This window comes from Photinus pyralis, unplaced genomic scaffold, assembly GCF_008802855.1.
Source record: "Photinus pyralis isolate 1611_PpyrPB1 unplaced genomic scaffold, Ppyr1.3 Ppyr1.4_LG6, whole genome shotgun sequence".
Lineage (NCBI taxonomy): Eukaryota > Metazoa > Arthropoda > Insecta > Coleoptera > Lampyridae > Photinus > Photinus pyralis.
In genome coordinates this window covers 39265568-39288450 of record NW_022170663.1, presented here as the reverse complement: position 1 = coordinate 39288450, position 22883 = coordinate 39265568, and the positions used below count along the sequence as shown (strand labels likewise).

General features: G+C 35.7%; 1 protein-coding gene across 1 annotated transcript; it reads left to right on the top strand.

Annotated features, from left to right (window-relative positions):
* Nucleotides 1-1212: 1212 nt before the first annotated feature.
* Nucleotides 1213-22782, top strand: LOC116173367 (juvenile hormone acid O-methyltransferase-like). Its single transcript, XM_031490789.1, has 4 exons — nucleotides 1213-1374; nucleotides 21598-22004; nucleotides 22062-22342; nucleotides 22394-22782. Exons 2-4 carry the CDS (start codon nucleotides 21637-21639, stop codon nucleotides 22558-22560), a joined length of 816 nt encoding a protein of 271 aa, XP_031346649.1. The 5' UTR covers nucleotides 1213-1374; nucleotides 21598-21636; the 3' UTR covers nucleotides 22561-22782.
* Nucleotides 22783-22883: the final 101 nt, after the last annotated feature.

Below are 22883 nucleotides of genomic sequence, written 5' to 3'. Positions count from 1 at the left end.
GAAAAATTTTGTATATACAGTCGATATTTAGTTAAATATATACTATGTTCCACACATAATGGGCACCCTATATATAGGGTCATCTGGACGCGCAATAGAAACAATTTAATTGCCGCCATGTTTTCGGACGTCCTCGTACGTATGTACGCGCGAAAATATAGCAATCGAAAATATATTCAGATATAGTAAGAAAAGACACGCGGCGCTTACAACAAATGCAAACGAAAAATTGTGAAATTAAATTTGGAAAAGAAACGTTCAATTTTATTAAATTATCATTATCCATCTCGGTTTGTTACCCTTTCCATAAAATTATCCTTTTCCTTAGTCCACTCACTTCTTAATATCAAAGTTACGATCCGATCTGGATAATATTTGGTAAGTGTAAGTGTAAGAATTGGGATGGTTTTGTATCGCCTTATTCAAGCAGCTGTTTTATTTTTTGCTTTTCATTAACACTTCGTTTTTACAGCCTGTTCCGTTATTTTGGTGTGTTTTGATTCTACAACTTTTTACTAAATTGTGTGCAAGCTGGAGTGCGCTATCTTGATTGGGCAGCGATATAACCATCGTTTTGTCGCTAATATTGAATTTTGAAATTTGAAATACCAGATTTGCCGAGAGATTTGTAAAAAGTGATTCAGAATGTGTGAAAGAACTGTTGCAGAAATTCTTTGGAAAATGAGTCCACCAAATGGCTTTATTGCAGAAGCTGCACGTTTATCTCCAATAACGAGAAATTTTAGTCTAACCTATATCAACTGACTATTAGATTAAATTATTAATTTCAATAATAGATAATAAACTCACGCAAAGTTATAATAAAGTAGCGTGAGCAAATCCCATGCAATACTTCACGCTGTAAAGATGCGAAATTGCATGTTGCTGGGATGCATTATCTGTACTAAAATACTTAAGTACCTGTAACTTGAAGGGCCAATCTTTCAATCTCGATAAATTTATTTAGCAAATAAGTAGCTTGACAACGATTGGATCAACAGTGGTATCTATGGAATTTATTTCGGAGAATTTTGAAATCAAGAGCATTCTAAAAATATAACACATGTTATGGGTTATTGATTTTTGACTTTCGACCCTACCCCAGGACTTTGAACCTCGAAGCCCCAAAATTTAATCACTTATATTCCTTAGGTCATGGGCTATCTGTCACGGGTTACGGGTGGCAGCACTTGGTTAGCGGTTTGAACTGAACGACTGTGAAGTGAAGTGTTCCCAATGCACAGTGCCTTGAAAGGCTTATTTAAACGAACCTCGTGCTGAAATTAAGTCTTGTGTTACAAGTTCCGAATTCATTGGTACTATTGTTTTAGTTTATCGTTATCTCCGTTCTCCGACTATCTACAATTAAAAATTGTAAGTGACACGGTATTATCAACCTTATCGCATATTATAAAATGTTTTTCTTCTATCTTTTTAACAATATCGTTAGTAATTATTCTATTTGGATTGGGCAAAATGTTGTAAATGTGGTGGATTATAGCACAACGTGGTAGTAGAGAACCTTCACATATACTTCACATATACTTGTTTCCTTCACATATACTTATTTCTGCCTATTGCATCCGTTCTCTAAGAGAAATGACCATTGACTATGGACTATTCAAATGCTAAGCATAACGCCACGTAAAATACCTACGCAACGAATTTCGAGCGTGCCTAACGAAAGGCCCTTTAGTCCACAACGTGTTCTATTTTTCTGGTGTTTGTAATTGCCCAAGTTATAGGGATGGAGAGCAGTGTATGTATATTTTTATGAAAATAAAATAGATTAGATATAATGGCTCATTATTTCTTTGATTCACACATAAAGCAATTTTTTATTCGAACTCTATCATTGCAATTGACTAAATCGTGTAGGATTCCCTATGAATAAGATCGTACGCGTTTGGTAAACATAAATTTCTTTGAGGAATGAGTTGTACAGTGGCTGACATATGTTTCGGTCTGATTAACAGCAGGCCATTGTCAAAGCAAAAAACTACAAGAATATTATAATTATGAGGTTTTCTATATTGGAATATTACTTACTTATTAAAGACGCCGATTAATTTAAACAAAAAACAAAAATAGTTAAACGGCCGAAGCCGAAGTTGATGCCAAACTAGGACGCTGAAGGCAATGTCTGCTAGCTCGCAGTAGGGAAAAAACCATGTCCATGTGGTTTACATGATAAGAGTTGGTTGTTCAATGTTCATTAATTCTAATCTCCAAACTCCGATTCGTCATACCTACATAGGAGCCGTTACAGTCATTGCAATTAAGTAATAGCAACGTTATAGTTATGAGATTGGAAAATTCTGACGATTTGATCAGAGAAATTCTCAACATCTATGGTATCACCCCCAAGTATATTTTATCTGATTTTATCGTTATTAAATGGCTGAAGGCCGGTTTCACCAAATATGGTTTTTCTGTTTTTGGTGTTTTTTTAAGATTTTGTCTACGATATTATGATAGAAACCGTTGCTCAACGGCCAACGCTATTTGTTTTATGAGATTGAGTTCTTTATTGAAATTACTGTGACCTAACGGAATGTTGACCAGCCTATTAATAAGCGAATGTATACTGGCCATTTTGTGACTCTGTGGTGAATTGGTCATCATCAGGATAATATTGTCGGTGTGTGTGGATTTTCTGTAAATGTCAACATTGAAGTGGTTATTAATTTATTATTGACCGTAATTTTTAAATCTAAAAACGAAATGGAATTATTAACGGATTTCTCCACAGTAAATTGTATATTCTTGTGCCACAAATCGATGTCTTAAATTTTCAGAATTTGTTCTAGACATCAATTTGTGGCACAAGAATATACAATTTACCGTGGAGAAATCCGTTAATAATTAATTATAGCATATAATTCTGCATAATATTGCCTACTTGAGCGACAAAACAATTCCGCTAGGGCCCACTTCACAATAATCATGCTAATAACAGTAGGATCCATTTATCGGCAAACCACTATCGCCCAATCAGTCTAACGTCATGTTTGGGTAAGCTATTAGAGAAACTGGTGAACCGGCGGCTGGAATCATTTTTAGAAACCAACGACATCTTGGTACCATTCCAAACGGGCTTTCAGCATGGCAGGTCAACATTTGATCACTTGGTAAAAGTGAGTGACAGAATCCTAAGGACCTTCGATAATAGAGAACACCTGGTAGCGGTGTTCTTTGATATTACGATATGACGATATGACATGGAAGCATATGAATATGTCAAAATATAATCTACGCGGTAATTTACCCAAGTTTGCACGTTCCTTTTTAGAAGATGGGCGGTTTGCCGTCAGAATCGGAGCCACAAGGATCAACTTTAAGTTGTTCCCTTTTTGCAATCGCAATAAACGAAATAGCCACAGGAGTTGCTGAACAAGTTGACAGATGTTTATATGTCGACGACCTGATGATATGCCTTGCCGGAAAAACTATAGGCAGTGTAGTGCGTAGCTTTCAAGGTTCCATCAACCAAATTGCTACAAATGCAGATGCAATAGGGTATGTGCTTTCCGAGGAAAAAACCAAAGCGATGCATTTTTGTAGGCTTCGTAAACCTCATTATGACCCTGTAATGTTTTTAAATGGTCAGTAATAAGTGTACCCAATGAAATTAAATTTTTAGGACTCACCTTTGATAGGGAATTAAGATGGACCAAGCACTTGAAGAAGCTACTAACATCAAGTAGGAAATCGTTAAACGTGTTAAGAGTACTATCAGACCTCAAATGGGGGGCTCATCCTAAATCCCTTCTCGATCATAAGGCATTGATTCTGTCACGCATTGATTATGGGTGCTGTAGTTATTCCACGTGTAATTCCACGTTGCCGAGTAAACTGGACAAAATCCAAAACCTAGCAATTAGGTGTCCCTTGGGGCCTTTCCCACGAGTCCCGTCAGTGCTCTCATCGTCGAAGCGATTATTGTACCGCTTGCTCTTCGTCGAAAGCAGTTAATAGTCAAATATTATCTGAAAGTACGTCTGAATGATAAACATCCAAATTATAATTTAATTACCAATAGAACAAGACCTACACGTTTCTATAAAACGCAAGGAGAAAGAGCAAGACAACGTATAAAGGAGTTACATTTGCAGGAGGGTAACATTGTAGACCTCACGAAGGTGGCTGTGAAGCGAAGTGTGTATGAGCGCTGGCAGGAGTAGTGGACGCGGATCGATACATCATACCAAATATTGGGCCACTATTTTTACTACACGTGGAATGGTTGCACTCGACAAAGTTGTATTGGCTTCGGTTGGGACACACTGCTCTAACGCATAGTTATTTGCTGACGGGTGAAGTACCACCCTTGTGTAATAGATGTGGTGCCAACTTAACACCTGAGCACATACTTTGTACCTGTGCAGCGTACCAAAACGAGCGTGATCTCTTTAAAATTCATGTGATATGGGAAACCAATTTTTCTAGTCAGGATCGCTGTCAAAGAATATTAACATTCATACGGGGTATCGGAATTTTGAATGAACTGTGATAATCTGTGATATTAGTATGTACGTAAATGTTGCCTAGTTCTTGTTTCGTCTTGTTCGTCTATATCTTTGTCTATAGGGCGATAGGCAAATGGCCTCAGCTGCCGAAGCCTTAGGTGGAGTTTTAGTGGGTATTCCCAGCAAACGGGAGAGCCCCACACTACTCTGGAACTTCCTTGCAGAGGGTGCATAAGGTGCATTTCCCCACCTATACAAAAAAATAAGGGGAAAAATCTGTTTTAATGAAGACGATAGAACACAAATCAAATTTCATTGTTAGAATAAATGTAATTAATATTCCGAACTAGGGTATCGAATTTCAGTTAGTCAGTACGGACGACCAAATTCGAATAACCTACTGGCGGCGAATTTGGAAATCTGCCACTGCTCATCAATTGTTCCACAATAGATACACATAGGGATAGGTACCAATACGATTAGGAAAGGATACGATACGGACTTTCCTGTGCTGTTTAACTATAGCACTACTGACTAGAGCTAGACGAAGTTTTAGAAACTTTAATGTATTTTTTTATATTTCGGTGTCACAATGATGATTTTGTACAACTGTTTTCGGAGTTGTACAAAGACAGTGATTATAGCCGGTTTTTTTTTTGGTAACTCATCTCTTAAGTTGGCAGTTACTAGTTAGTACAAGTAGGTACTTCGTTGGATACTTCCATGCTTAGACAAGGAAAGAGAGGGGACCCGTAATACCGCATCCACGGCATGCGTGAATTTGACGCGAATTTCGAGACGACCGCCATATTTTCGGTGGCAGTCAAAGCTCGGTGGCAGTGTGAATTTATTGACATTTCTTCATTATTGATAAAGATTGTGTGTGCAAAACTGTGTGATATAAACGTGGTGGTTTGTTCTGCGTACAACTGTAAAAGTTGCAGTGGTCGTTGTCCAGCAGGAATATCATTTCATAGGCAAGATAAAAATCAGCACGTTGTCTGGTTTGGCTAAATTTAATTAAATCTTCATGGTAGTTAATAAAACACTTCTACGGTCTTCATTTTCATAATCTTACAATTGTCCTATATTTTTGTGCATCAATAAAATACTGCTTTATACTTCTTTCCATTGATAATTTCTCGATTACAGTAAGCAAGTGAGGGTCCGTGAAGTTAGCAGCACACTGAAGGCACAAATGTCGAGACTAGGTGGGTTGGTTAGTGCTTCGTTTGTGCCGGTTTGTGCCGTAAAAAGTTTGCCAGCAAAACATACCGTTTGGAAATTATTTCGATTTTTAGATGTGCTGCTAACTTCGCACACTTTTGTCGGCACAAATTTCGGGACTGGGTGGATTGGTTAGTGCTTCGTTTGTGCCGGTTTGTGCCGTAAAAAGTTTGCCAGCAAAACATACGGTTTGGAAATTATTTCGATTTTTAGAGGTTCTGCTAATAGGCCAGTCATTGAGGATTTTTAGCTGGAAACAACTCGGGAAGTACAGAAATTTTGTATGCTTGAGTGCGTAGAACTAAAATTCATAAAATGCACAATTCTAAACTTGCCGCCGGGGCCGCCATCTTGCCAAGATGGCCGTCAAAAGCGGTTTTCCGCCGATATCTCCAAAACTGCGCATTTTACGAGAAAATATGTGGTGAGCAAAATTAAAGAAACGAAAATTTCCTACAAAAAATGTAGTTAGCATATTTTCACTAAAGTTAGCCCTTACGCAGAAATTCAGAAATTTTTAATAACCAGTGGCGTATATTTTATCCAAATAATTCATTAATCATTTAATTAATTAATCAAATTGATTAATCAATTAGTCTATGATCAATTAATTTTAAGATTTTATTTTAGTCGTCTCCATCTTCAATGGTGAGACATATCAATTTTCAAATTTTATTAGTTAAATCAATTAGTTATATATTGTTATATTCAATCCCTTTAAGAACTTACTTACAGCATTATGGACTTTATTTGTTTGGTTTGTGATTTGATTATGTTAATTTTACGATAAGAGCGCTATACCTATAGCACGTGACCTTGCACGTGACTAATTGATATGCAGCTCTAACCACACCATCACACTCCCACGCAAGAAAACCATGCGCCACTGTTTCTCTTTGTATCCCTAATGCCCACTTAGCACTTACTTTTGATTACCTTCGTTAGGCGGCGCCACCTCACAGTCGCTTGAAAGGAATATTTCTTTTTTCCATTAATAATAAAATAATCTCGAAAATAATAAAATACTGCCTTGAAGTTATTGTTTTATGGACTAAAATCTCTAAAATAAATTACTATAGCATGGAATGGTCAGAATAAACGCTTTCCATGATAGACTATGAATTAGAAATGACAGTAAAAAAATTTCAGATAATGATCCACCGTCAAAAAGACCTTACGGTTTGGATTCCAGTTTAAAGCTTTTAAATGAGTATTTGAAGTTGTTCTTTAATCAATTTCAATATCAATATCAAAAATCAAAACTTAACTTTTCCGCACGGTAGCATCTGTTGAGACTCAGCACTTTCTTTTCATTGGATTTACTTCTCATACATCGCTTCGCCTTTTATTGAGCGAAGTATGTAATCGATTTGGCAATTAACTACATGGATGTTCAATTTGATTTACCGTTAAAATTTCACAAAAATTGGTCAACAAATAAGAAATTTACTTTTGCACATGCGCGAAAGAAGCTTTTGATATGTTTGAAATAATCGATCGATTTGCCTTTTGTAAAGGATGCTAATGTTAAAATTTCAGTAAGATCGGTCCATAAGTAACAAAGTTACTTTTGCGCATGCGCAGAAGATTACGGCCTACCAGTTTGGAAATTAATGGGTGCCTTCTCCACGCGGCAAGGACTGAAAAAATGTACGCAATTTGTCCCATTCAATTTTGAGTTATCGTGCTAAAAACAACCCCGACAACGACAACGGACTTTTTTCTGTGATGAAAACAATACTTTACTTACCCATATATGGGTGCGGAAAAGTAATATCATAGATGATACCTATATGCGATTTATATGTACAGGGTGGTGACTTGCGTAACGCATCATAGGGATTTCAATGTAAAATTCATAACATACGATTATTGGCTCCTCAAATTATTTTAGAGCAAAAATGTATTAAGGTTTTTTGTAAAAAAAAATATTTTACGTCAATCAACCGTATTAGTTTTCAATTTTTTGCATAATAAAGACGGAGAATTGGAAAAATAAAACCCCATCTTTTTCAATAATCTTTGATGCCATGGAATTTTATAATACAAAAACTACGCCAATATCCGTCCTGCCATGGAATGTCTGCTATAAAACAAATCAAATTCTATCAATAAGTATTATATTTAAAACAGCGAATTCAAAATAACGAAAGACCAAATTACTATAAACGGTTCCCTAATATAACAATTTACAATAAATGTTCGAGTAAGTCACCATTAACTGCAGGACAGTAACCAAGTCGATGATAATAGTACATTATAATATATCAAGGTAGAGAAGTACAGTATTATTGCCTGAGCACCAAGATTACATCTCGAGGCGCTTGCGCCGCGGGGTGTAAGGTGCGAAGGCAATAATAGACTTCTCTACCGTGGTATATATATATATTATTTTTTTCACTACTAGCACTTGAAATCCTCCAAATTAACATATTATATTGATAAGAAAGTGAACGGTTGGACAGAATTGTTTGTTTCTTAATTTTACATGTCAATCAAGTACGCAGAAGTACAAGTCAAACAGGTCGTATTTTATTCTGTGATTGCGATATTTTCAAAGAGTAATTTCGTTCGAATTTTTTCAAAATGTGATAATTTTAGATATGTAATTTCTCTGGAAATAGCGGATGGTGGCAATTATTCATTTTAGAGAACTTGTCCAAACGTTTATTGAGCGAAATTTGGGGTTGTGTTTTCTAAAAGTGACAGCGTGACAGTTCTCATTATTGACTACTAGCATTGAATAATAAATCTGATTATTATTCAATGCTACTAGTTAATAATGTCCACAACTTTGAACAAATGCCGAGAAAGCCTACTTTACAAGTGGAAAAAAGGTTAATAATCATGTCATCAGACGCTAGTAGTGAAAAAAATCTATTTCGAACTGCTGCTAATTGATAACTTGATATCTTCTTGTTTTAGAAAATTCCATGGCATCGCAGATTATTGAAAAAGATGCGGGTTTTATTTTTCCAATTTTCCGTCTTTATTATGCAAAAAATTGAAAACTAATACGGTTGATTGACGTAAAAAAAATGTCTCTACAGAAAACCTTAATACATTTTTGCTCTAAAATAATTTGGGGAGCCAATAATCGCATGTTATGAATTTTACATTGGAATCCCTATGATGCGGTTACGCAAGTCACCACCCTGTATACACTTTATATACTACTTTAAACCACAGTAGGCGATGTGAAACAAAAGCTGATCTAGAAACTAAACTGTGTTGACATTGTAACTGGAAACATTTTAACAGACAGAGTCTGGCACAAGAAAGTAAATAAAAAAATTATAGAAACTTGAGAACGAAATACTCCAGGTCCAATTGTCTTGAGATACAGGGAATTCCCGCTGCTGCTGGTGAAAACGTAGTCTCAGTAACCATGGCAGTAGCCAAATCTATTGGGATGACGCTGCAACCCGAAATGATAGATACCTGCCATCGCCTGCGCCAGCGTGAAAACGCGGCAACTCCACCTGGCATTATTGTGAAATTTGTTAGACGCGATGATCGCAATGAGATGCTGAGATTGAAGAAGGTGAAAAGGAATTTATGCGGTAATGACATTGGGATGAATTCATTCAATGCTATCTATATCAACGAAAGTCTAACTGGTTTCAACAGAAAGCTTTTTGCCCTTGCCAGAGAATACAAAAAACAAAATAACATCAAATTCTTATGGATTCGTGGAGGCAAGATTTTTCTTCGCAGAAGTGAAGGGACTAAGGTTGTACTCATTCGTTCTATGGATCATATCAAGGACATCTAGCATCAGGAAATTGTATACAGCAGCTAGTGATCTTAAAAATCTATCCAGTGTTCAGTATTTGTGGGTTCGCGAAGGAAAGTTTTTTATGCGCCTAGATGAAGTAAAACACTCAGTCCTTAACGTCTTATTAATTTTAAAAATTCAATTTAAAGATCTTACTTGTGTACTCAATGTAATTAGTAACCATATTGAGCATTGGGCTCCTAGCAGACTATACTGCAAAATGTATGCTCTTTTTTTGTATCTCTCTGTTTATTCTTATGATTCTTATGTAATATTTTATGTTTGCGTTCATACTCGTCGCAAAAATAATTTTATGTGTGGGTACTACAATTCAATGGATATATTATCTGCACTTTGTTTTTTCTGCCTCCCATGAGCACCCTTGCAAAATTAATATTTAACATTAATGATTTCAGCCAAGAACTATCACAAGACTCTTATGCAATTTTCCATCTCAATATACGTAGCTTGCAAAAGAACTTTGATACATTACTACTTTACATCAATATGTTGATAAATAAACCGACTATCATTGTACTTAGTGAGTGTTGGTTATCTAACGTGGACTGTAATGTATTTCACATAGAAGGCTATATTTCTATCTTTGATATCGGCCAGGGTGGGAATAGAGCGGCAGGTCTAGTTGTTTTTATTAAGGATCTTCCTCAAATTAAGGTTGATAAGTGTGAGTGCGAAATCTTAGGGTCGGATTCGATATTAGTTTCCTTGTCGATTAATAATCTCTATTACTCGCTGTTAAGTGTTTACAGATGGCATTCTTATAACATAAGTGACTTTTTAACAAATTTTGAGAATTGTCTAGCCAGTTTAAAGCTCCCAAGACTTATCTGCGTTGGGGACTTTAATATCGACTTGCTCCGAGATAATACTGAAGTTAACAAGTTTCAAGAATTATTAGCCTCAAATGGACTTCATCCGATAATAGATATTCCAACAAGAATTACGACAACTTCTACTTCCTGTTTAGATCACATCTTTGTTAGATCAATAAACTTACAGAACATAATTTCTCTAGTAATAAATACTGATATCACTGATCATAGGGCCACGTGCTTGATTTTACCTTCAATAGGATGCATCACTCCCCGTGTTTATCAATATAAATGTTTTGTCGATTATAACAATCTCCTTAAATTATTAAGAAATGAAACATGGGATAGCGTATTTATTAGCAAAGATGTCAATGAGTCATTTGATATATTTATCAAAAAGCTAATCAACTACATTAATTCGTCAAAAAATACTATTACCAATCCACAGAATTCTAAGAACATAAAAAAAACTAAAGCCGTGGATTACCGATGGGTTATGTCTCGCAATTATTAATAGGGACAAACTCTACCATAAATTAAAAAACTTCCCAAATGATCAGCGACTTAAAGATCAATATCTTCGAATAAAAAAAAATATTCAATCTTGGATTAAGATCGCTAAAAGGAATTATTTTTCTTCTATCATAAGTTCTAATAATCCAAAAAAAATATGGCATACCATCAATTCATACACTGGTAGTTCTAAACTAAAGATTAAGGATCTTAAACTGTGTATTAATAATTTGACTATTGATGAATCTCATGAAGTGGCGCAAGCTTTCAATGATCATTTCGCTGCAGTGCCTAGTAATGTCATTAAGAAGGTAGCTACACTAAGTCCTCAACAACTTAACGACTATAACCAAACATTTAAATTACAGCGTTCTACCGTTTCTCTTTTCTTTGCTCCTGTGACTTCTGATGAAATAGTAGAAGTGACAATGTCCCTTTCTTCTAAGAGTTCCATTGACTTGTTAGGGGTTTCTCCTTGTACCATGAAGAAGATAATTCCCGAAATCTCTCATGTCTTAGCCGAGTTATTTAATAAAAGTATTCTACAAGGTGTCTTTCCAGATGCACTGAAAACTGCGACTGTAATACCAATATTTAAATCAGGTAATCCCACAAACGTTGAGAATTACAGACCCATTTCTTTGTTGAGCACTCTCTCTAAAATTCTTGAGAAAATAGTTAAGAAACGACTGTTAACTTTCTTATCTATGACTAATTTTCTACATAGGGTGCAATTTGGTTTTAGGAAAGGTCGTAACACAGAAATGGCACTCTGTAATTTCTTGAAAGAAATCTATGAAAACCTTAACCTTGGGCATAGTGTCACTGGAGTTTTCCTCGACATTCGCAAAGCATTTGACACCGTGGATCATACACTCTTGTTGGAGAAACTTGAACGGATTGGGATTAGAGGCATTCCACTGCAATGGTTTCGCAGCTATTTATCAAACAGGAAGCAATACGTTAAAATCGGACAATCGAATAGTTCTGAGCATTTGATTAAAGTGGGGGTGCCTCAAGGCTCTGTCCTTGGCCCGATCCTATTTCTGATCTTTGCTAACGACCTTCTCTCTGGTAAACTCGAAGGTTCTGTTACAGCTTTTGCGGATGATACTGCTTTTGTATACTCAAATAATAATATCGAAGAACTGCATAAAACAATTCAGTCGGACGTTAGGAAGCTCCAATTGTGGTTTACATACAATCGGTTATCTCTAAACACCGAGAAAACAATGGTTATTAATTTTGGGATTGACAACAGTGCAAATTTTCTTAACCCACTTATCTTTCATAATATATCTTGCTTAAGTAGTACTAAGTGTCACTGTCCTAGACTAAAAGAAACAAATTCTATTAAATACTTAGGTATTTGCCTTGATAGTGGATTAACATGGAAAAGTCATATACAGAGGATAAAACAACTTTTACTAATCTCACTCAGGACATTTTACCATTTAAAATCTCTTTGTGGCGTAGCAATACTGAAGCAAGTATATTTTGCGCTTGTTCACTCTAAATTATCTTATGGCATAGCCTTTTGGGGTGGTACGTATATCTCCTATCTTAGATGTATTCAAACACTACAGAAACGTTACATAAGGTTGATTTACGGTAAAAGCAGGTATTTTTCTTCCTTTCCCTTATTTCTTTCTCTTCGTGTGCTTCCCCTTCGTTATCTATATGTATTCAAAGTTCTTGATCTATTTTATCAGATGAGTAGTGGCTTTGGAATAACAGTTGATCTGGGGACTGGAATTCACAATACTCGACAATATTCTAAGAAACTGCTGCGTCTACCTAAAGTCACTAAATCGTTTTTTCAAAAAACATTCTTGTTCCTCGGTCCAAAATTTTGTAATTATTTTTTTAACCATTACTCTCAAAGTATATTTGAACTATCGGTTCGGGTGTTCAAGAAAAGAGCTAAGGAATTTTTATTTACTAAAACGACTACTGAGTTGGAAAACATGTATCTTATTTTAAGTTAATTTTACAGTTTGATTAATTTTGCTTAGTTTATGTTATACATCTTCATTTCCACCAATGCTTCACTAGCGATACGTTGCGTACATTTTATTTAGCTGAAAATATGTCCATTAAATTTAAATAGTTATATCTGTTGATCTCTATTTAGATTTCTGTATGTGTGTATGGCGTTTGTAGCATGATCTTGGATTTGCTTTTCCTCCCAGTGTTTAGAGTAATTTTATTCTCATTACTCTTACTGGTGTAGTATTATTTCACCTAGTACATTATCTTTAAGCTAAGTTTTCTTTTATTTTCGCACTGCCTTAATTTATACTACTTTATATAATTTTTAATTTTTTGTTGTGTTTGCAGTTTTGTATCTAGGTTGGAATAAAGATTATTATTATTATTATTATTATTAAAAGATTATTTTTCATAGCCTACTGTGACTTAAAGTAATAAAGTTTAAAAAAATCATTCATGGTGTGTCGTGTGTTATATCTTTATCAGGCCGTGTGGCGCAATTCAGTTTAGGCTGGAGTGCGGTACTATGGGTCCCTGGTTAGAATCGGCGTTCGGGCGTAGATATTTGTAAATGTATAGTGGGTAGGGTTGGTAGAGCGACCTTGGATGAAACCCCGCCCACTCAAAAATAAAAGCAAAAATAAAATAAAAATAAAATACCTTTTTAAAATATACAAGATGTTCCACAAAACACACGAGATTAGGTCCGATATGAGTTACCCGACTCACTGAGAGAAAAATCTGTTAGCAGTAATAAAAAAAATTTAATACTATATGTGACTATACAACTTGTTATTCACGATAATTAAACAGAGTTTTCTGTACCTGTTTGATTACAGTCAAATTTTAACTTTATTTGTAATTACATCAATTACCGTAGGTATTTGAAAACCTGGCAACAGACATAAACTTTCTTTAGAGACAATTAAAGGCATTTATTATGAATAATAAACAGTTTAATTAGAATAAGTGTACGTTAAATAACCTTAAATAGTACACTAAATTGTTGTAAGTATATAATATATTTAGGAAGATTTAACCGCAAAATAACTGTAGGTAGCAAAGCGAGGTGTTGTAGAAACGTAGTTAAATTAGAATGGTTTTTAATTGACTTACTACAGTACAACTTGTTTAATTGTGTTAAAAACCTATTCCTTAAGGGCAATTGGAATTAGTAATAACGTAATTCACAATGGTATTTATTAGAAAAAAATGAAAAACGTACATATTACACTTAAAAACAACAATCCTATACCTATCTAACAATAAAAAATGAAAATCAAATGAAAATGCCACTTAGGATACAATTAATAAATTGTGATGTAATATTCATTATTTACAATGATGCACTGATTGACATAAACAATATCTGAAAGCATAATATACTCGGTCGTGTCTGTACGTTACACCTTGAACACATCACGACATAAAATTTGAACAATTTTCATCAGTGAGGGCCAATTGCACCGTCAAAATTAAGTATCCCTTAAAGTTAAGCATAACTTAAATAAAATACCATAGCAACGATTTGCCATAGATTTTAAGTTCGACTTAACTTTAAGCAAGGCTTAATTTTGGTGCAACTGGGTCTCAGTAGCTTAAAAACTTAAACAATAATTTCGGTAGACAGCAATAGTAGCAAAAATATAACTCTTTCTACTTACCTAAGAAATAGTCGAAATATACATCAAGTCCCCATTTAATAAGTAATGACTTAAATTCGCTCATTTTGGGGTAGGTATGGCGTAAATTTCAGCTCTTGGTACACTAGGTACATATAATAAAACCGAATAAAACTTACACCCGCACAGCACAATGTATACCTGCATGCGTATATTAAGAAATTGGTATACCTACAGCTTTTATGGTCGTCAAAAAACAAACGAAAACGGCTTCTGAAGACGATTGCTACAAGTAGATGTTTACTCGCCATAAATTAGTATTTCATAACGCCAACTAAACTAAACGTTTGTGGCAGTTACAAAAACGTAATTAAGCAAGAATATCAAATTCAATGCATCAGTTTTATAACTGCAGCGAAAACGCTATCTGCTGTTATTGTACCTATGAAAATCTACAAGCGTTTAGCAAATATGTCTAATTGCCCTTATCCACCACTTCTAGAAAATCGATTTTACTTAACACAGTATATGAGATTATTGTCATAAATTGATAACTAATTGACGCAAATAAAAAGACATTTATTGTAATTAAAATATTTTCAGGTAGACACTTTGATTATATTATTTCTCTCAGTGCTCCATACACTTATCTTGTATATACAACGGCAGAACTTAGGGATTCTTATCTACCTATTTCATGTAGTGCAATCGGATTTAGCAGATTTGGACTTATAGAACAGTTATCCCCTGAGTTCTTTACCATTTGGAGACCCAATCTCACGAATGACTAAGTACACCACAGACAGATGCTAATTGTAACTTCAATTATTTTACATTTGGTACAACACGCCGCGAAAGACTGTCATTGAAAAAACGAAGCTAACACACACGTTCTTCTCCAACACAAGGATGATCTTATATAAACAAACCATCTGCAAATGTATGGCATACAATTGTCAACAAATTAGACAATAAAGTGTCATCAAAAGCACACTATGCTTGTGTGAAAGCTATAATACTTATTAAAAACGTGCTGGGAGTTTTCACACATTCCCTTTTTTGGTCAAACTTTTTACTATACATTCCGGCACAAAGATAGCATTAACCCATGCGTGACATTAACATTATACTTAGTTTCAACAGTATAGCGATAAAAGTGTACAAGGTTTCCAGAACATCTAAAAATTGAGATAACCTTCAAAGGCAATGCTTTGCTGGCAAACTTTTTACCTCACAAACCGGCACAAACGTAGCACTAACCAATCCATCTAGTCTCGAAATTTATGCGGACAAAAGTGTGCGAAGTTATAGCAAACATCTACAGACATCTAAAAATCGAAATAACTTCTTCCAGGAAAATATTTTCCTGGCGATACAGCACAAACCGGCACAAACGTAATTTGTGGAATATGTATCGATATTCCTTTATCGATTGAAGAAGGAGAATCCGACGAATTCAAAGAAGCCAACGTTGATCCCGAAATAGGGATAAACGTATTCGGCAATGTTAACAGTGACATTAACGAACCGCCAGCACCGTCAGGCCTGCGTAAATAGAGAATCTAATGTTACTTAAAATTAATTGATCATAGACTAATCATTAATCAATTTGATTAATTAATTAAATGATTAATGAATTATTTTGATACACGCCATTGGTTATTAAAAATTTCTGCTTTTCTGCGCAAAGGCTAACTTTAGTGGAAATATGCTAACTACATTTTTTGTAGGAAATTTTCGTCTCTTTAATTTTGCTCACCACATATTTTCTCGTAAAATGCACAGTTTTGGAGATATCGGCGGAAAACCGCTTTTGACGGCCATGTTGGTAAGATGGCGGCCCCGGCGGCAAGTTTAGAATTGTGCATTTTATGAATTTTAGTTCTACGCACTCAAGCATACAAAATTTCTGTACTTCCCGAGTTATTTCCAGGTAAAAATCCTCAATGACTGGCCTATTAACAGAACCTCTAAAAGTGGAAATAATTTCCAAACCGAATGTTTTGCTGGCAAACTTTTTACGGCACAAACCGGCACAAACGAAGCACTAACCAACCCACCTAGTCTCGACATTTGTGCCTTCAATGTGCTGCTACCTTCACGGACCCAGCAAGTGATATAACCTGCAAGTGATATTGCAGTGGCGGCGTGACTATCTAGTTATATGACGTAACAGATATGTACATGTTTGGATGCCTAACCCTTAGGCGACTGATTACTTTGTATGGAGTAGTTTAACAACAGTGTATGTTGCCTTTGTACTTACATGTAGTACGACAGATAGGATTTGGTCTTCAAAAGAGAGAGGTCATCGATCGATGTTCGAAGCAATACACATCGATCGCCGCCACATTCGATAAAGACAAAATATCCTGAAGGAAGATCGTTATGATTAAACCCGTTAGGGGAGAAGACATCTCAATTCAATATTGTCATCGTCAACGGTTTGCTATAGTATCAACAGCTTATTACTGAAGTACAAGAAACTGCTTAGAGCTTTATTGCCAAAGCCTGTTGTCGTGTGAATATTCCAATTCATTTATTCTATTTTATGGTTGCTATTTTGTTTAGAAATAATTTCCCATTCTGAAACCATCAGCTGCGTTTGCCCTCAAGATTCACTCGGAAAAGAATATAGGTACATTTATTAGATTTGTACAGTTTTCAATATAAGAATTATTTACTAACGTTGTACTTTATTTTCCTTCATGATAACCAAACTGATAAGAAGTGTATCAATCAAGATAGATTACAGTTCATTAATTACTTTGTTGGTGCATCACCTGGTTCTCCGCACTTAACCGCAAACAGTGTATAACCTAATGATTTGTCTCCAAAAGGGCAAAATTATGTCAGAACAGTGTATGCTACTGGTGTGCACCATCGGCAAATTGTATAAATCAGTCAATTGTTCCCCAGGATTCACATCAGAAGCGCTAACTGCCATTCACAAGCAAGCAGATATATCGGGAAGAAAAAGATACAATGTGTCCCAGGTAGTACGCACCATAGGGAAACGACAATGTATTTTTTGCGAAGGATCCTAAAATAAGCCAGAACCATCTGGAATTATTTTCTTCTTCCAAAAGATCAAGGGATGGGTAGAATAACAACCCCACCTCAAGGCAGTTTGAAAGTGCATATACCTACAAACGCTTGCTGATTACAACAGAGTTGGGAGATAGTGGGGTGGAGAGTTGTATTCCTCTGGATACAATCCCTATTCTATATAACTTGTCCGTCGCAAGGAAGCAACGAACAAATAATTAATGCTTCAATTAATTGGAACAATGAAATAGAAGTGGAAGATATTGCAATAAATGTTTGTTCAAAAAGCATGAACTCTGCAATATTGAACAAATTGTAAAATACGTTGCAGGGTTCCTCACCAGAAAGATGTGTGCATTAATTAAAAGCGAAATGTGTTGCAAAGTGTTATTGAAGCATAAGGAACATATACCGTGCATTATACTCTTTTATAATTTACCCTTTTTCAGTTTTGATCGCTTCAAAAACGGAGTGTGCAGAATTTTACTAAAGGTATATGTGGTAATATACATATACATACTTATGTAAGTATACTTTCAATAATATTGCGCTTATATGACGCACCCAGTTTCCGAAACGATCAAAGTCGGGTCGTATGTTTACGTTTATCGCGTTTTTTGTCTCTCTATTTAAATAAGAACCCCATATTATGTCCGACAACTGTACACACAGGTTCATCATACCATGATGGCAGTATAAATAAATTGTAATTTCTTAATGTAATACCCGAGCGGGCGCCACTGGTGGTGGCAGTATGATCGCAATTTGCTTCACGCGCGCGCTCTTTATTACGGGTCCCCTCTCTTTCATAGTCTAAGCTTCCATGTTTGAACTTCAAAATGTCAGTCTTACTACGCTGCCAACCTAAAACTTAACGGCACAAAAAGTGTTCCCAACATAAAACATGTTAGTTCTAATGTTCCCTTTAGTTTCTGATAATGATTTTTTTAATTAAATTAAAGCACCGAAATAGAAAAAATAGTATGAAAAACGCGTGTTACAATGCTTTATTGTTATACTCCTATCTTGCGGACACTCGTGGCTACGCTTCGCGTCGCCACTCGTGCCACAAGATTGTCGTATTACAATAGGTCGCATTGTAACACTTGTCTTTCAATATACTATTGTGTCTCCCATTTCAACTGCTGGAAAATTTTCATTTTCACTAGTATCTTTAATATGGAGAGTAGACCATGTGTGCGTAGCACGATGTTGATATAGTTTTGGGCGCAAACTAATCACTTTTTTTTGCAAAAATACCTTGAGATTTCGTTCGAAAACGCATTTTAACGAAAACGCTTTATTAAAATGTTGCAACTCATTTTAAAAGGAAAACCCAGAAACCTAAAAACCACTCAAAAATTATAATATGACCGGATCACGATTAGAATGGCAACGAACGCTGGATCCACTGTGCAATTTCTTAAGTGTGCCTTTTTAGAACCATTTTTTTGTTTTTCTTCGCAAAAATATTGCAGCCATCTTTTACTTCAAAAACAACTTGCAGTTTCAAGGCGGGACTCCCACCAAACTGAGCTAGGCCGGCTGCACGGCACAACCCGCCAGCTTTTTCCGAAGAAAAATGGGACTAAAATTCACAGATTTCGCAATCCTTGCAACCATCGGAGGCATTGGAAATGATAACCGGCATATGTAAAAAAACACAGATAACCCTTAATTCACACGGAGTCACTTGCTCCACTCGCTCGCAAGCTCGCTCGTGCCGCAAACATAAACTTTCTGAATAATAAGCGTCGTAAAATGCTTGTAATACTATCACGGGCGATGTGCGAGAATTTAGTAGAGTCTAAAGTACTAAAGGAAGTGCACAATAAACACATTACATTCAATAATCAATGTGTATTTAAATTTTATCAGATACAAATTGTGTGGTTACGGACGATGTATTACGTGGCAGCACTCTCTCATTACGTAGCTTGTGGACGGTGGAGTGCGCGAAAACGTTGAGAGTGAGAAAAGAGTGAGATATCGCTATGGAACGAAAATTTACAATACGGTTGCAGTTCTTCCCACTTGCAGATGTGTTGCACACTGACTCCCTCGTACTGCGCAAACGCAAGCGTGCTAAAATTTGAATTTGCGTACAACTGTCAAGTGTAAGGGTAAATAATATACACATAACCTGCAAACGTTATAATTGAAGATAATTTAGCTTACCTGCTTACCTATTGTAAATAGGTGTAGTAGGTATATGATAATGCCATGTTATCAAGACGAATTTTGTTGTTATCTACATTTCAAGTACATGGCTATGAATTCCTCGAGGAATTCATAGACTAGAATATGCCAAAGGCGATAGAAAGGAACTATTTCGGTAAGTACTGTAACAGTTAATTAGAAATAGTTAATGAAATCTACTTACAGCAATAACGTTACAGACCAATATTGACCTACGGTAGAGAGAGAGTTGGGTGCTGAATGAATCACAAAAAACCAGACTACATGCTACAGAAATGAAGTACTTGCGAAGGGTAAGGGGAGTTGGTGGAATTCGTAGTAAGAAGATAAAAAAAGAAGTGGATGCTCTGATAGAGACCTTTGATAGACAAAAATTAAAACGCTTATTTGGACGCCTTGCACGAATGGAAAACAGTCTGCTTGCGAAACATATAATATGGAACACCGGAATTCAAAATAGGAAGAAAAGGGGAAGCATACAGGCAACATGAGATATGTACCTAAGTAGCAAGAATACTTCAAGATCAAGGTATAGAATGGGAGGAGGCTAAAGGCGCCTTTAGACTAGAAAGAAAACTCGCGCGATTTACTGTCGGACACTACTGTCTTAAGTGTAAATAAGTAAGTGTAAATAAGCATTGCGAGTCCATTTGACAGAACTCTCGGAAGAATTCTTGCGACACTTTTCTTGCCAGTCTAAACAGGCAAAAGTGCTGCTCAGCTCACCAAGTTCTCGCAAACTTTCCATTTCGTTTCGATATATTGGCGAGTAAACGTGCGAGTTTTATTATATTGTGGCACGTAAATGAGTATCCTGCTTTTTAATTTTGTAATAACAGTTCCTGAAGGTCTACCGCTGACATACGAATAAAATTTTTAAATTGTTGGGATTGATTCTCCGATTCGCAGCTCATCAATTAATTTATTGTAGCCCCCATACTTTTCTCTTCTTGAAATCCATTCTCTCACCCAATACATCTTTTGTGTTTCACATTATTGCATAAAACTACAGCCGCGGCAACACTAGATGTGCTATTGGCACCATAATGTGAGATAAGTTCTCGAAAACAAGTGCTAGGTATCAACTGACAGCATTTGCGGAAGCTAAAAGTGCTTGTGAGAACTTGCGACAGCAATGGATCACCCAACTTGCCCGATAGTTTATCGCGACACTTATTACTCACAGTGTAAGTAAATACAAGTTTCTCCCGCGAGATTGTCGCAAGTAACTTACTAGTCTATCTGCGCCTTATGAAGTTAACGCGAGATAGGAAAAAATGGAGCACCATAGTTTATAGCTTGATTTATAGTGACTTATCTGATATGTTAATTTATTTTCCGTACACCATGATGGTAGAAGGGTTTTGATTATAATAAATAATAACATTAATAACGTTACAATTCTTGTTGGTTATTCGATATTATGCTGTAAAGGATCATGACGGTTGCTTTCAAGGTCATAATGTAACTGGAATTCACAGTGATGACCGAAGGCTTTATCATTGTATTTATAAATATAATAGCGCATTAAAGCAAATTCAAATTTAAGCGCGCTTGCGTTTGCGCAGTACCGAGGGAGTCGGTGTGCAACACATCTGCAAGTGTTCTTCCCTAATTCTTCACTCATCGTTCACTCAACGCTAGGAGTAAATAAGTTGGTACTATGAACTTACTTACATCGATAAAATCTTTCACAATTTCGACTGCATAATCATACATTTCATCACGGCTAATTTTGCTTATTTGTTTCTGCACTTCTCGATCAAATAGAGGTACTAAATTTTTGTTTCTCTTATACGATCGAAATCTTGTGTGACATTGTTTCAAGAGAAACAATGATTGACCCGTTTCATCATGTTAAAATTTTAAATTTTTGATATTAGTTAGGGTCAAATTTAATCTCCATGTTTTTTTAGATTTCTTTCGATCTGGCAACATCTTCACATCAAGAAAGGATGAATAAACCTGACCTATATTCAACGCACGTCACTCCCCATAACATAGAATATTACAAAAGTATATTAGATAAATACCTTCCTAAAATTCGCCATGGAAACAACAATAATAAATCGGCGCTAGATATCGGATGCGGTCCAGGCAGAGTCACGCATGATGTAATCCTACCCTACGTAAAGCAAGAGATCGATGAAATAATTGGAGTTGATATTTCTGTTCCTATGATAGAGCATGCTCAAAAAACTTACGCAAATGATCAAGTTAACTTTAAGGTGGTCAATGCAGCAGAGCCTGTTCCCGAAGATTTTGTAGAACGTTTCGATTACATATTTTCTTTCATGACACTCCACCGCATCCCCGATCAAAGGTAGGTGCGTCATCTTTGCACGATTACTTGTTAATATCGTTTCGTATATTCTTACAGGTTACTGTATTCCAACATTTTAAAAATGTTAAAACCCAACGGAAGCTTTCTTGTGACGTATATCGCCAAATCTAAGAATACTGCCATATGCAACAAAGTTTGTGACTTAGAAGTCTATTCCCCATATATCCCTAAGACGTACCGTAGAAATACAGCTTTTAACAAGTCGGAGAACCCCCAAGAAGAACTCACTAGTATTCTACGTGATACAGGATTTAAAGACATTCATTGTGAAGTAAATACAACTCGACTTGGCAATTATAGTAGGACGGGAATAGAACGTGAGTCAATAATTATTTACTCTCTTAATGAATAAAAGCAACTCATTTTAGGTTACTTCGTTTCAATACTTGGGCATTATGATTGCATCCCAAGCCACTTGCAAAAACAGTTCATTGCGGATCATGTTGATCAAATTGGTACGGGCAATGGTGCAAATGGCGAGAAAGAATATTACGTAGAGCACGATCTGTTTATCGCACATGGAAGAAGAACATAAAGTCAATGTTACTCAAGAACACCACAAAATTTGAAATTAAAGTCTGTAATTAGGTGCCTGCTCGAGAAATTAATAATCAATAATGTTTGTTCCGTTCACAGTCTATAATACTAAAATGTTGCGCAGTGGCTGTAACAAATTAAGCATTTTTGCATGGATTTTTAATGATTTCACATTTTAGGTAATGCTTATTTTGAATAATAAATCTTTCTTAACGCCTCTTTCACGTTACGATTATTGAAAATAATTCTTGTATGTATTATTTTGATACTGGCATTTGATAACGGATTCACGTTACCGGAGATAGACTACGCAAAAATACC